The following is a 14,885-nucleotide window of genomic DNA, read 5'->3' as shown; positions in this document are numbered from 1 at the left end:
TTTTGAACTATACTATACTCAACTGTATACCCAACCTCATAAAGTAGACCTATCATCAATGAGGGCGTTTCTTTCCTCATTGGATCTACCATCAATAGGAATAGATCAAAATAATAGACTTATACAACAAATAACTGAGGAGGAGATTCATAAAGCAATTTCAAAAATGAAAGGGAATAAGATGGCAGGTGAGGATGGCTATCCGGCAGAATGGTACAAACACTTCCGAAAACTATTCATCCCACTGCTTGGGAAATGCTTTAACCATGTACTCTCTGGAGGGGAAATACCGCCATCTTGGAAAAGGGCAATAATCTCAGTGATCCCTAAACCGGGAAAAGATAAAATGGAGTGCAATTCATATAGACCAATATCTGTTTTAAACATTGACTACAGGATATTTGCAACAATAATGGCTAAAAGGCTGGAATTTATAATCCCAGAAATTATAGACACAGATCAGACTGGCTTTGTCCATAACAGACAAACTCATGACAACGTGAGACGAGCTCTTCATCTCATAGGCAGAATGAAAAACATAGAATCAATAGCAATCAGCTTGGATGCAGAAAAAGCGTTTGACTCAGTGTATTGGAATTACCTTTATTTAGCATTGGAAAGATTTGGCTTTAATAATCAAATTATAGGCTGTTTTCGGTCTCTGTATGAATCTCCCTCTGCCAGGATTAAGATTAATGGGGACTTAACGGATAGAATACAATTAGAAAGGGGCTGCCGCCAAGGCTGCCCCCTCAGCCCCACATTGTTTGCGCTTTTTATTGAGCCTCTAGCGCAAGCCATCAGAGAACATAAGAATATTAAGGGCGTAAATATTAAAGGCACTGAGCACAAGACATGCCTCTACGCTGATGATATCCTCATGACGCTAACTGACCCGGAGACCAGCCTACCTAGCCTTTTCTCCCTATTGAAAATATTTGGCATGTACTCTGGGTATAAATTAAATCTGCAGAAAACACAAACCCTTTCATTCAATTACCAACCATCACTAAGAATCCAGAAGTTGTCCGGATTCTGCTGGGACAATAAATGTATAAAATACCTTGGGGTTAATATCCCAGCGGAGTTAACTGACCTTTTTGAATACAATTATACTCCACTGACAGAAGAAATTAAGGCGGATCTCCAACGTTGGTCGTTGTTGACTATGAATCTATATAATCGAATAGATATAATAAAAATGAACCTCTTACCAAGGCTTCTCTATCTTTTTCAGGCTCTGCCTATAAAAATACCCGACAGACAATTCCACAACTGGGATAGAATAATCTCAAATTTTATCTGGGCTAAACAAAAACCCAGAGTAAGATTTCGAACACTACAAATATCAAAGGAAAAGGGTGGTTGGGCGTTACCACATATGGAAGACTATTATAGAGCAGCACAGATGAGAGTGATAGTTGGTTGGTGTGACCCAACATGTGAAACAAAATGGAAAGAGATAGACATGTCTTACACTAACACACCCCTACAATCCTTGCTCGGAGATCGTTATCTCATTAAAAAACACATAGATTCTGACCTAATACCCTTATGGACAAAGGTACCGTTGGACGTTTGGTATAAAATATCAAAACAAGTACAAATTGAAAGAAATGCCCGTATTTTGAGATGGCCTGCCTACGATAGAGATTTTCCCCCATCAAGATTGGATAGAAGATTTATGCAGTGGGCTCAAAAAGGCATAACAAGTTATTGGAAGATTACAAATAACAACGAATTAAAAAGTTTTATACAACTTCAAAACAACTACAACTTGGAAAAACCAGATTTTTATAGGTACCTCCAACTAAGACACCACTACAATAAGAGTATAAAGCGCCTGGATGAAGAAGAGACAGGTATACTTAAAATCCTATTGGATTCAAGTAACGGAAGATCCCCTGAAAAAATAATATCCAAACTATATTCATGCCTACAATTGGGAAGGAAATGTGATACAACATATATCAAGGTAAAATGGGAAAAAGATGCTAAAATAAAAATAACTGATGATGCTTGGTTAAATATATGTAACTCTGTGATTCACACATCAAGTTCAGGCCTCTGGAAGGAATTTACCTGGAAATGTATGGTACGTTTTTTTATTACACCGAACATTAGAGGTAAACACTGTAACAACACTGAAAAAGCAAAATGTTGGAGGAATTGTGGGAATGAGTCTGCGGGACATTTTCATATCTTCTGGGAATGTACAAAGATTACACCCTTTTGGCTGGAGGTGATAGGGGAAATCAATGCTAAAATGGACCTGAACCTGCAATATGATGTTACTGTGGTACTCCTGGGTGATCTACCCCAGACATTGGAGAAATCGGATAGATATCTGCTCCTGGTACTGTTAGCAGGAGCAAGGAAAGCGATAACCCGCAGGTGGTTGGACCCAGAACCGCCAACGATCTCAGAATGGAGAGAGATAGTCGGGGAGATCCATACAATGGAGAGATTGACTTTCTCATTAAGACTGGCTACTCACAAATACAACAAATATTGGAAAAAACTGAAACCTCTATAATAATTGTTAATAGATGTAATTACCGTTTTTTGTTGATTATTATGACTGCACCTGTCAACTTGAATGCTCTGTGTTCTGTGTTAAAGGGGGATCTGACTGTTCCAAATGTGTATGTGTACTAAAAAAACCCTAAAAATGCTTAAAAATAAAGTTTAAAAAAAAAAAATCTGTGGGGGGAAAAACCAGCCCGCAGGGATCCTCATTCCAAACATTCACTTAAATTTTCACTTTATGTTCAAATGTTTTTACTGACTGTACATCAAATCTATTTTAAATTTAACTGAAGATATGACATAATACAATATTCAATAAAATACAAAGACTTAAATCTTATTGTATGGACTAGGTCAGTGGTCCCCAAACTACGGCCCGCTGGCCGGATCCGGCCCGCCTCCACATTTGGTCCGGCCCCCTGAACGATACCAGAGAGCATTTAGATTTTTTTTTTCATATACCGTATTTTCCGGACTATAAGCCGCTACTTTCTTCCTAAGCTTTGAACCTTGTGGCTTATATGTGGATTTTTCTTCAACCACCAGGGGGCTCTTTAGCAGGAAGTGAATCATTGGAAGTCAAAATTGGAAATAAAAGAAGAAAGCGCCCATTAAAACAGAATTAGGTATTATAGGGAATTGAAATTTGAGAATGTTGTTGATCAGTTAAACAGCATTGAGGGGAAAAGAAGATTTTTGGTTTTTTAAATAAAACTGGGAACATTATGAGAATTTGAGGTACAGATATTAGCATCCAGTAGATGGCAGTAGTGCAACAATAATGGATGCAAGCTGCTGTTGAAATCTAAAGGAGGAGAAGAAGAAGCAGAAGGCGGCGCCCATTTTCATTTAGCACATGCTAGTAGCAACATCAGCACTTTTACTGTTACAGTTTCCGTTCGGAAACTACCGTAATCAGTTCAGTTAAATCTAAACTTGGCAACTTTTCCTTTTTCAATTGATCTGTTATGACTCAGAGGGTGGCTGTCCGCCCCCCTCTGCTGCATCGCTGTGGAAAACCTGGAGCGGCAGAGAAATCTGTGGCTTATAGTCCAGAAAATATTTATTTCATTAATAATGTTATTATTTATTTCCTGGATTGTTTTCTGAAGAACCAGACAGAGTTATTTGATTGTGCTTTCTGGAAAACAATACATTTTTACATTTAGGCTCCTGCAATCGTCACTTTTTCTGTCACAAACTGACTCCGGGCCCCACCAGAGAAGGAAAAAGTTATGTGGCCCTCACAGGAAAAGGTTTGGGGACCCTTGGACTAGGCCATCAAATCACCACGTTGCCTGTAGGAATTTTTAATGTCCAGCAGGTGTCAGTATTGAGTGACACAGTATCAACACAGTTTTGCTTTGGGTTGAAACGCCTCATCTACCCATCACTAGGCTGAACCCAAACCCGTTTGGACCCGAGCTCGTCTTCATCACTTCCTGTTTGAGGAAGGAGCAGACTTCCTGTTTCTTACCGCGAACAGGGCGGGGCCCATGTAGGTCTCCATGTACTGGTAGTACAGCGACATGATCTTCACCAGGTTCTGCAGCGCCGCCACGCGTACCTGAGCACAGGAAGAGCAGAGGGGCGGAGTTACAGCGGCTCAGCAGAGGGGCGGAGCTTCAGCGGCTCGGTCCGATCGGACTCACTCTGGTGTCAGGACACTGCGTGGCTTCACACACCACCTGCATGATGAAATGTCTCTCCGTCTGAAAACACACACACAGGTCAATGTGCCGCTCACACAGCCCAGGAGCAGCCACCGGTTCTGGTTCTGGTTCCGGACCTCCTTGTCGAAGTTGGCTCTGGTGAACTCCAGCGAGTTGAGCAGCGCGTTGGTGGCGGCCAGCTTCACGTTGTTGCTGGGCTCCTCCTTCCTCATGCCCTGGATGATCGCCGTCAGGATCTGGTTGGCCGTCTCCTGCAGCTGCTCCGGGTCCTGCGGGTCAGAACCAGAACCGTCAGGCACAAACGGAACCAGGTGGAACAGATGGCCGGTTCTGACTTCAGTTCTTTACACTTATTCTTTCTTGTTGAAATTGAGCAAAATCAGAACTGAAAGAACGGCCATATTAACAGCAACATGAAAAACAGAAACTAATTAAAAAATAATGACGTCAGCTGGAAGATAAACATTTAATTTCTTATTTCTGCCTGTTTACAAATCATTTTATCAAAACGAGAAAAAACAGAAATAATTTTACATAATTTAGCTTTGGTGAAATGAGCCAATCAAATGCTGCTGATGACATCATGTGACAGGAAGTAGAATTCAGATTCGTTGAGAAAATTAAATTAATTAAAAATATCCAATTTGAAAAAAATGTAAAATCTGAAAATAAAGGAAACCGGAATCAGACCAAAGCAAACGATCGATCCAGTTCATTTTGGTTCCAATGATTTACAGGTCGGATCGGTCCTGGAGGCTGGTTCTGAAGGGTCCGGTTGGTTCTGGACCGGACCCTTCAGAAGCGGCTGGACTCACGATGTCCTGGCAGATGTATCCGATGGCCTCCAGCGTGGACTCCTTCATGTGCTCGGTGCTGGACGGGTCCGTTACGTTGGCCACCAGCTGTGGGATCAGCTCCGGCCACTGGGTCACCGGGATCTCGGCGCAGGCGATGCCGGCCACGCACTGCGACGCCGAGCTGGGCCGGTACGTCTCCGTGCCCAGCGTCTGTAAAACCTGCAGAGACGAGTCGGGTCAGAGCCGGGTCGGAGCGGACCGGAGCGGAACCGGGCCGGGTCCTTACGTAGTTCTTGATCTCGCGGCGAGCGTTGGCGTCAATGGCCAGCCATCGCTGCTGGTACTGCGTCTTCACGTCCGGGTCTTTGGAGGTGAGCGAGTTCTTGACCTGCAGCCCCGCTGCGACCCGCGCCACCTGCGTGTTCCCGGGGTTGGCCAGAACCTTGGACAGCTCCACCAGGAAGGTGGGCTGGGGACAGAACCGGGTCAGAACCAGAACCCAACACACTCTAATCTGTTCATCAGGCCCACATCATGATGCCTCCACCGCACTAATCAGTTTCTCTCCAGCATCCTCTCTGTCTATGGCAGGCAGTTTTAACATAAAATCAGCTCTGATGTCTGAACCAGTTCTGATTCCTCTGATCACATTCAGTTCATCGTCAAGAAATTAGTGAAACCTGTCAAACATGTTTCACATCCTGACTCGTCACTAAATAATTATTCTGTTAAAACAGAAGCTTCAGTAAATAAACTGAAAACTTCTGGGCTCAGCAGCTGCTTACTTACAATCTGAGTCTCAGGTGAGAAGAAATCCTGCTGGCCTCTGCCTGGACAGCTCAGCAGGGGGCTTACCAACAGTTTACTAATTCAGAATCTAAAACTGGGGCTTTGATGACGTCCCCTCCGCTCACATGGACGGATCCACTTCCAGATCCACTACCGGATCCACTGGGACCCAGTGTCTGGCTGTAAGAGCAGCCGTGCTCCCGGTGGAGCCGACTGCTCCGCCCAGCTCTGCTTTCCAGCCTGGCTCCTGCCTTTCTTTTCTTCTGCAGGACTCCATGCTCAGACCACTTTATGTTAAAACAGCTTGCCATACAAGACAGTCAATCAAAACTATTGAAACATTAAAACTGTCTGGGCTGCTGAAGTTTCATTTTTGCTACTTTTTAGCTCTGATATTTCATTCATGGATTCTCATGAATAAAATCTGGACCAGCAGAAACAGGTTCCCTGTTGCAGGAACTGGTTTAACTGGGAGGAGAGAGACTGGGATGGAAACGAACTGCAGCTGGGATTTTAATCATCAGCTTGAAGAAGATCAGGTGGAAGAAAGAGGCAGCTCCCTGGGTGTGACTGGCTCTCTGCGGCTGAATGTGTGTGTGTGTGTGTGTGTGTGTGTGTGAGCTGCTCTCCATCCCCCCTCCGGTACTGACCAAGTTCTCTATGGCCGCCTGCTCCAGGAACTTCTGCGCCGCCTCCAGTTCATTCCGATCTGAGGACAGAGAGGAAGAGGAGTCATTCTGGAGCGCCGGGTCGGATCAGAACCAAACAGAACCAGATCCAGAACAGAACCAGCTGGATTCCTGCAGCTCACTTCCTTTGATTCACTTCATGCGATGAAGAAAACGTGAGAAACGGCAGCAACATGTTCATGTTTTTCACTTCTGGGGGTTCCTTCCTTGACCTTTGACCCTACCTTCTACAGGTGGCAGTGTAGAATATTCCAGAACCTTTGAGAAAATCAAGCAATAATGACACGACTTGCAGTAAACGGAGTTAAAGTCTTCCTGCTATGCGTTGGGTTCAGACAGACCCCAGATCAGGTCATCCTGGTCCTAAACGCAGCACAGCTGATGTTTATCACTGATGCTGCAATAACCATAAAATCATGACGGGTGTGGAAAGAATGATCCAGTCCAGGTTAGATCAGTTTTACTGTTTAGTATGGAGAAACTCTCTTAAATCACACATTCTGCAAAAGGATGAAATGATAAAATGACGAACAAACAGCTTTTAAAAATCTGTCAAAGCTGATTTTTATCTCTTGTGTTTGCTTGGGGTGGAGCTGCATGTTTTACTCCTGCTCTGATCTCAGGTGATCAGGATGAGAACAACTTCAGATATTTCCTGATTTTATTAACAGAGTAAAACAGCTGAGCTTGTTTTTATTGTAGAGAAACTCGGTCCAGATTGTGTTCGTTCAGGTATTTTATGTTTTGAGGCACAGCTTAAAAACACCCAAACAGCCCTTTAACCTGCAGCTGAGACCTGAAGTGTGTTGCTAAGCGGCTCCTCGGCGGCGGATCCACGCTGATCTCTGCTCGTAGTGGGTCTATTTCCACGCAGGAACAGCCCGCTCTGCGGCAGGAACCCGCCGACGAACTAACATGTGTGTTAGCTGCTAACGCTAGCCGCTGACCGGAACAAGAGCGGTTCTGGTGACGGGAGTCAGTAAAACCGGAACAACGTTTAGCGATAACAACTCCAACTATCCGATTCTGTAACCTGGAAGAGTTTTCAGTTCTGGGTAATGAACCGGAGGGGGGCAGGCCGACGGTGCAAGTGAGCCGCGCTAAAGAGCTAACCGAGCAGCTGCACTGGGTATGGGCAGGGTCGGCGTCCGGTGCAGCCTCCTCCAACGGCCACCTCACCCGCTGAGTGACCTGATCCCCTCGGTTACGCTCTCCCATTGAGTTCCGACTGGGTCAGAGCACTGTGGTTGGTGTAGATTCCCCTGAAATAGTGCCTTAAGTCCGGGCAGAGTGCGAAGTCACTCATCACGGCAGGCCTCAGTTAGCTTACTTAGCATCAAGAGCTAACAGCTCCCTCCGCCCAAAGATAAACCTTCCCCGGGTCCTCAACCACCGCTCCATCGGTACCGAACACAGCCCCTCAGATCCACCTGGAGGAACCGGTTCCGCCCCGGTACTCACCTGGAGAGACGGTTTTTTCCAGGATAGTGATGAGCTCCATCCTGTGGCCCGGCTGCTCCTGCTGCTACTGCCGCCGCCGCTCTTCACTTGGTCGGGTTCGATAACAGCGGATGATCTGTGTCCCTGGAGCCCGGTCTGAGGCAGCCACAGGGCGGGTTCGGCTGGGCTCGGTTAGATTCGTTTGGGATTTACTCGGACGGTGCAGGAAATGTTAACGGCCGCAGCTCGCAGAAACGCCGCCCGTTCGCGAGGGAAAGGAGCGCGCGGTTCTCTCACGCGGAGGGATATCACGCACTGACGCACGTACGGCGTCACCATGCCTTTTTTAATCGCGGAACCATCCGGGAGGACGGCACCATTACCGCCACCTCCTGTTGCGGAGGGTGTATTGCTCCATAGAATCAAAAGTACTTGTGTAGTCTGGAGATCAGAAAAATAAGATAATTTGAGTAAATACATGAATACTGTTAAGGGGATAACTTCATCTAAAAACCTGACCACCCTGCCTCTTTGTGAAGAAATATTTTCTCTCAACATAACTGGTACTAAGTCTGCAGCATCACTGTGGAGCATTTTTGATCCAGTCAGTCATGTTGGAGGGTTTCCCAGTAAGAACGACCTGTTTAAGGTTATGCCAGCGAATTAAGTCCAGACTTTGATTATTCCACTCCAAAACATTCAGTTTTTGTGAATCTGTTCACGAGTAAAACAGGAGTCTGCTCAGTTAAGCTTTGAAACATAACCCAGAATGAAGTGGAGCGCCCCCTGCAGGTCTGGAGTCCCCTGGACGGGTTGGGTCTTGCGCCTGTCTGAACCTGAATGATGATGATGTTGAAGATAATGCTGACAGCCTTCATCTCGTGGAGGTGAAGTAAAGCGGCTGCTCTGGATTATCTGATCCAGAACCAGAACTCTGATGGATCCTCCAGGCAGAACCGGAAGTGCTGCTGGATCTCCTCCGATGTTGGAGGAACTGAGATCTCCTGCTTATTAATCATTTTAAGGCTAAACCAGCAGATAATGAGAAATAAGCACACAGACAGGAGTAAAAACGAACCCATTGCTTCTTTATTCCTCATTGTACAGTAGTCATTCATACGTAGCTGCCTTGAGTTGGTCTTTTTTTGTCTGTTTTCACCGTTTGTTCCACCTTCTTCCTCGTTTCCCATCAACACATTGGAAGAGTCGTGGACAAAATAGAAAAACAAACCAAAAACAGAAAGAAACAGGAAATGCCCCTTTTTCCACAATAAAAACTACATTTGGCAAAAAAAAGAGGAGCAGGGAACGAAGAGTTGATCCAGTGCATCGAGAATATACTAAGATCCAAAACTGATATGTTCAACCAATCAGCTCCGATCTGCTCACCTGTTGCTAGGTGAAGCCCACAAAGTGACCCCCCCTCCCACACTGTAAAAAACAACTTAAAACATAAAAAAAGGTGAGCTGCTGCTGTTTATGGCACGACGAGGGCGGAGGCGCCGCAACATTCAGCCCACCAGCAAACCCTCTGCAGAACCGAACCAGGCCAAGCCGGGCCGGTTCCAAATTAATACACAGAGGAGGAGCAGTAGAACCAGAACCAGAACCAGAACCAGGCGCCATCAGTGATAAACCGCTCATCATTTTTTTCTCAGAAATAAAGTTGAGTTCTCGGTCCTGTGATCCAGTTTCTGAACTGGTTCTGATCCAGTTTCTGAACTGGTTCTGATCCAGTTTCTGAACTGGTTCTGATCTGACTCGTCCTGAAGCCTTCCTGGGTTTGGCAGCTTTTCACTCATCTTCAGTTGAGAAACGATCAGAAAATGTCTCAATTATTATTATTCCTTTATGCATCCGGGCAGAAAACATCTTCGGAACCGGGTCAGAACCAGGAACCGGGTCAGAACCAGGAATTAGTTCAGAGTTTCAGAATCTGGTTTTAGTTCAGGAATCTGTTCAGAGCTGGAATTATCTTTGGAATTCTGTTGAATTGGTCATTTTGGATCAGAACCAGTTTTCGGATCAGAACCAGTTGTTGGGTGTCTGCCAGGTTGATCCTCTCCTGATAGTTTTATTCGTTTTGATACTGAAAATGAATTGAAACAGAAAATAAAGACATGAAGGCTCTGATATGATCTAAAGGACATGAACATTTTCCAGAATAAATCCAGGACTGGAACCGGACCGGACCAGATCGGACCTCCTCTCCGCAGAGGTCAGCCACAAGCAGCGATATGAAGATCCTCTAAAAACCAAGATGAGTCACTCTGTGGAGTTTCTCCGTCCCCTTTCCTCCAACTGGACCGAACTGCAGCAGAACCCTGGACCAGACCAGAACCGGCTCAGACCGCGGCGGGAAGTGCTGCTGTGGCACCGAATAAATTAACGTCAACAAAAAATACTCCTGAGAAATAACACGAGATCAAGATTCGATCGGACCAGAACCAAGGAGGAGGGGCTGACGAGGCTCAGTTTAAACACACACACACACACGCATGCACACAAGGGCAGGGTAGAGGGTCGGTCCAAATACCTGGTGCCGGAACAGACTGGAGGCCTGCGCCAGGGTCCGAACCGGTCCGAACAGACCCACAGAGATTCTGATGGGAATGTGGAGGAACGCTGAGCTGGAACATTTCAGGAAGCAGCTCTGTGTGTGTGTGTGTGTGTGTGTGTGTGTGTGTGGCTGAATCAGCAGCTGACGAGGGGGGCCGTGATTGGTCGAAAGGAGGGAGTGTTCAGAGAGGTCAAAGGTCATTTACAGTAAACTACAGGTATATACACACACCCATAAATGTACAGAGGAATGAATATGTACATGCTCAGGGTTGCTAAGTTTCACCAAGTCTCCTCTGAGGAAGAGCTGCTCCTCCTCTTCCTCACCTGCTTGTAGTGTAACACGCGCGGAGGCGGGGCTTAAAGCGGTCACATGACTTAGCTGTTCTTCAGCAGCGTTCTGTCGTCAGGAAGAGCCGAGGAGGACGAGTTAGCAGCGACGGTGGCGATGCCGGCCGAGGAAGAGGAGGCAGCGGCGGAGGAGGTGGAGGAAGAGGAGGAGGAAGAGGAGGACAGGAAGGGGAAGGAGAGCAGCTGTCCCGACTCGGTGGAGAGGAGGGAGCAGGAGCGCAGGTCGACCGTCTGCAGGGCGGAGCAGCACTGGAGCAGCTGGACGCACTGTTCAGTTAGCTTCACACAGCCTGCGCACACACACACACAGTGAGCCTGATGAAGAGCGAGGATGAGGACGAGGAGCACTGGCCCCGCCTACCTGCCAGGTTGAGGTGAGTGAGGCTCTCCCTCAGCGGCGACACAGTGAGGTTGCGGACCGTCTGGTCGCTGACGTTCAGGCAGTGGCTCAGGTCCAGCCGGGTCAGCTGGGGGGTGTGGCGCACCAGGAGGCGGGACGACGCGTCCGTCAGGTCCAAACCGGCCAATCGCAGCTCTGTCACATTCTGGAACCGCCCCACCCTGCTCTCACTGGGAGCTGAGGACCAATCAGAGCGCAGGACACTCAGAGCCGCTCTGGGCCGACCAACAGAAGGTTAGAGAGATGGGGAGGGACTCACCTGTCCGGGACTCGGGTGGGGGGGCCAGCAGCTCCCTCAGGTGAGAATCTTTAAGGTCTTCCACTCTGCTGAGGTCCAAAAGCTTCAGACATGGACAGACGGCCTGACAGAGGGCCGAAACGGCCGGCCAGGCGCAGCCGGAGACGTTCAGCTCCAGAAGACCTGGAGGGGGAGAGAGGGTTATATGAGAACGACCCGCGACAGGAACGACGCGGAGCGCTACGGAGGCGTGCGCGGCACCGTCACCTGGTAGGCGGTTGATGAGCCACATCAGCTGCTTCTTGGAGATGTTGGTGCAGCCCAGGTTGAGGGAGACGGGCTGCCGCCTGATGATGCCGCTCAGCATCGGGGGGGTGATGGAGCGCTGGCGGCTCAGGTCGATCTGCGTCCACAGCCTCTTGTCGCAGCACCTGGGTGGGTCAACGGGTCAACAGGTCAACAGGTGGCCAGCTGGCGAGCCGCCCAGCAGGTAACAGGAAGTGACTCACCAGCGGCTCCAGGTGCGACACACCCTCATGCAGACGCAGAGCTCCCGCTGGCTCAGGTAGGTGAAGACTCGCAGCCAGACGTCACGCGTCATGATGTGGGCGGAGCCGCAGTCCAGCAGCAGGCAGCTGGGCTCCGGGCAGGCGGGGGGGGGCCGCACCAGGTGCCGCTCCATCTGGACGGGCCGGGGGGGCGAGGGCACGGCGGGGGGGCTGCGTTTCATCACCTGGGAGCGCGGCGCCAGGCGGGACGGCTGCGAGCACGGCGACGCCGCCATGGCCGACATCAGCAGGCCGCTGCTGGCCACGCCCCCCCCGTTGGAGGTGGGAATGGAGGACGACACGCCGCTCCTCTGGCTTGGCGTCTTGCTGTTGTTGCGGATCTTGTTTCCGCGGCTGGCTTTGGCTCCGCCCCCTCCGCTGCCGTGTCTGTGATTGGCCAGAACGCCACTGGTGTTCTCCTTCTCCCCGCCCCCCGCCCCGCCCCGGGTCCGCCCGTTGCGTGCTTCCTGTCCGTTGCTGCGCTGCTTTGCCGCGAAGCCATCATGCAGTGAGGACGGAGGGATCTGATTGGACGAGAGCGGCGAGGGGGGGGGCAGGGAGGCGGAGTTCTTCCTGCTCCGCTCCGGAACGTCGTCCTCCTCCGGGTCTATCAGACCAGGTTTGCGTCCCCTTGACGGCACGTCGGCCCCGCCCCCTCCTCGTCGCCGGGCCTTGTCCCCGCCCCCACGCGCTGGCTCCTCCTCCCGCTCTTCCTCGCCCCTCCCCCCATCCCCCTCTGACTCGTCGCTGGCGCTGAAGCCGAGTTCGGCCAGCCGCCGCGCCCGCTCCCGCTCGCTGCGGCTCCGCTCCCGCTCCGCGCGGCTCCCGCCGCTGTTGCCGTAGACAACTGGAGGGGGTGGGGCCGGGGAGGACGACGAGGGCGAAGATCCACCCCCCTGCTCGTCCCGGAGCGAGTCGTCCGAGTCGGACTCGGAGTCAGACTCGGAGCTGGAGGACGAGGAGGAGGAGGACTCGGGCCGGCGCTCCAGCAGGCACATCCTGCGGAAACGCTCCAGCTTCTCGCGGTGATGCGAACGCTGCTCAGCGCTGGACGTGGCTCCGGCCGCCGCCGCGCTGCTCCCTGCTGGCTGGGAGGAGGACGAGCTCTGCTGGCCTCCTGCCGCCGCCACAGAGGAAGAACCTGGTCCGTTCGACTCGCCCACTTCCTGTTTAGGTTTCTGACCACAGAACAGAGAGAAACGTCTGTGTTTAAATTCACATCAACATGAATCCAACATGTCGGTCGGGCGGCCGACACGCTGCTTCCTGTCTGGTAAATCAGAACCAAACCTTCAGCTCAGAACCATTTCCATTTCAAAGATGGATTACAATCCGTCAGATTATTTCTTAATGTCTTCATGTTTCCTCTTGATGCCTTTTAGCAAACAGAAATCATTTTAGTGATTCTGAAACCAGAGAAGTTTGGTTCTGATGTAACTTCAGACAGGAAACATGTGGGCGTGGCTTCACTGGGTGTATGTAAACTTCTGGTCTTCACTGTTTTTTATTGATAATCTACTGAAACTTTTCAGAGCTGGTCAAAGAAATGAAAGGCTTCGTACCTTTTTGAGGCGTTTCTCATGCGCGCCTTTAATCTGAAGGGCAACAGGAAACAGCGGATCAGAGCGGATCCAGACCAGAACCAGAACCACACAGAACGGACCGGGCTCACCTTCTTCTTGGGCCCACTGTCCATTGGCTGCTCCTTCTCCTTCTTCCTCTTGTGCCCGCTGTCCGGTCTGGCCGCCTCCTCCAATGGGGGCGGAGCTTTCTTCTTGGGGGGCGGGTCATCCGTCAGCTTCCAGCGCCCCGCCTCCCCGTTGTCCAGCCGCCGCTTCCCCAACCCGTCCGCCTGGTCCTGAACCCGAGAGACAGATCTGATCAGAACTCACTACTAACATGGCGACCGGACCGAACCGGAACGGACCGGACCGACTCACCTTGCTGGTCTTCCCCTCCTTGTGGCACTTGGGACACTCCCAGCAGTTTGGGATCTCGTCGTTGATGATCCCGTCCGCCTTTCCCATCTGCAGAGAGACGGAAACACAGACGGCATCAGCAGGTTCTGCTCTCCAGAACTGGTCCGGCTGCAGAACCGGTCCAGGTTCACCTCCATCAAACCAAAGCCAACGAGCAGCTCAGAGTCCCATGGACTAAATCAGACAGAAAGAGAGAAATGTTCGGTTCTGGAGGCGTTCTGGACCAGACAGGTGAGGTCAGTGAGGTCAGAACCTGGTCCAGACATTAAAGGGCCGGTGTTCTGCGTTTTCCTCCACCTGTCATTAAAATGCTTCATAAATATGAATTCAATAAATATTACTTGAAATTGGGCCTCTGTCTCTTTAAGAAGCTCCTGCTCTTCCTGAAGCTCCGCCTCCAGGAAGTCGTCCCAACATGGCTCCTCTATTAACCCTTTAACGTTTCTACCAGCGCTGCTCTGAGCAGCAGCTCCTGTAATGAACTCAGCAGCTGTTTGCTAATTGCTGCTGGCTAGTCTGAAGGAGCTGGGTGAGGGAGGAGCCCTGGAGGCGGGTCTAGGTCCATCCAGGCGTTTTACAGCTCAATGGTTGCTATAGAGATGAAAGGTTTTCTCAAACATGAGCAACAGCTGCTGCTGGTTCCGGTCCGGTCCGGTCCAGTCCGACTCACCTTGAGGCAGCTGGGGTGGATGATCTCGTTGCAGATGGTGCACTCCATCAGGCAAAGGCTGAACTTCTCCTCCTCAGAGTCCACCGTGTCTTCCTTCCCCGCCTCGCCGCACGCAAAACACACCGCGGTGTGAGGCAACACGGGCTGCACACACACACACACACACACACAGTAGTTTGTATTTCTGTCCATATTGGTGTGTGTGTGTGTGTGTGTGTGTGTG

General features: G+C 49.8%; 2 protein-coding genes across 2 annotated transcripts in view; both read right to left on the bottom strand.

The window, feature by feature from the left end:
* Positions 1-8,240, bottom strand: part of kpnb1 (karyopherin (importin) beta 1) — a 22,074-nt gene extending 13,834 nt beyond the window's left edge. The window contains exons 1-7 of the mRNA XM_007573867.2: positions 7,939-8,240; positions 6,439-6,497; positions 5,286-5,468; positions 5,018-5,218; positions 4,319-4,471; positions 4,182-4,241; positions 4,007-4,096 (exon numbers count right to left, since the gene is read on the bottom strand). Coding sequence (XP_007573929.1) covers positions 4,007-4,096; positions 4,182-4,241; positions 4,319-4,471; positions 5,018-5,218; positions 5,286-5,468; positions 6,439-6,497; positions 7,939-7,978 — 786 coding nt within the window. The 5' untranslated portion in view covers positions 7,979-8,240. The remainder of the gene's footprint in view (positions 1-4,006; positions 4,097-4,181; positions 4,242-4,318; positions 4,472-5,017; positions 5,219-5,285; positions 5,469-6,438; positions 6,498-7,938) is intronic.
* Positions 8,241-8,984: 744 nt separating this feature from the next.
* The window catches only part of fbxl19 (F-box and leucine rich repeat protein 19), a 10,160-nt gene continuing 4,259 nt past the window's right edge, over positions 8,985-14,885 (bottom strand). The window contains exons 3-11 of the mRNA XM_007573866.2: positions 14,663-14,806; positions 13,954-14,040; positions 13,686-13,871; positions 13,576-13,608; positions 11,975-13,191; positions 11,733-11,896; positions 11,487-11,648; positions 11,189-11,404; positions 8,985-11,117 (exon numbers count right to left, since the gene is read on the bottom strand). Of these exons, the coding sequence (XP_007573928.1) occupies positions 10,855-11,117; positions 11,189-11,404; positions 11,487-11,648; positions 11,733-11,896; positions 11,975-13,191; positions 13,576-13,608; positions 13,686-13,871; positions 13,954-14,040; positions 14,663-14,806 (2,472 nt within the window). The 3' untranslated portion in view covers positions 8,985-10,854. The remainder of the gene's footprint in view (positions 11,118-11,188; positions 11,405-11,486; positions 11,649-11,732; positions 11,897-11,974; positions 13,192-13,575; positions 13,609-13,685; positions 13,872-13,953; positions 14,041-14,662; positions 14,807-14,885) is intronic.

The sequence above is a fragment of the Poecilia formosa genome, unplaced genomic scaffold (assembly GCF_000485575.1).
Source record: "Poecilia formosa unplaced genomic scaffold, Poecilia_formosa-5.1.2 Scaffold339, whole genome shotgun sequence".
Classification (NCBI taxonomy): domain Eukaryota; kingdom Metazoa; phylum Chordata; class Actinopteri; order Cyprinodontiformes; family Poeciliidae; genus Poecilia; species Poecilia formosa.
The sequence above is the reverse complement of the archived record's forward strand: the minus strand, read 5'-3'. Positions and strand labels throughout refer to the sequence as shown.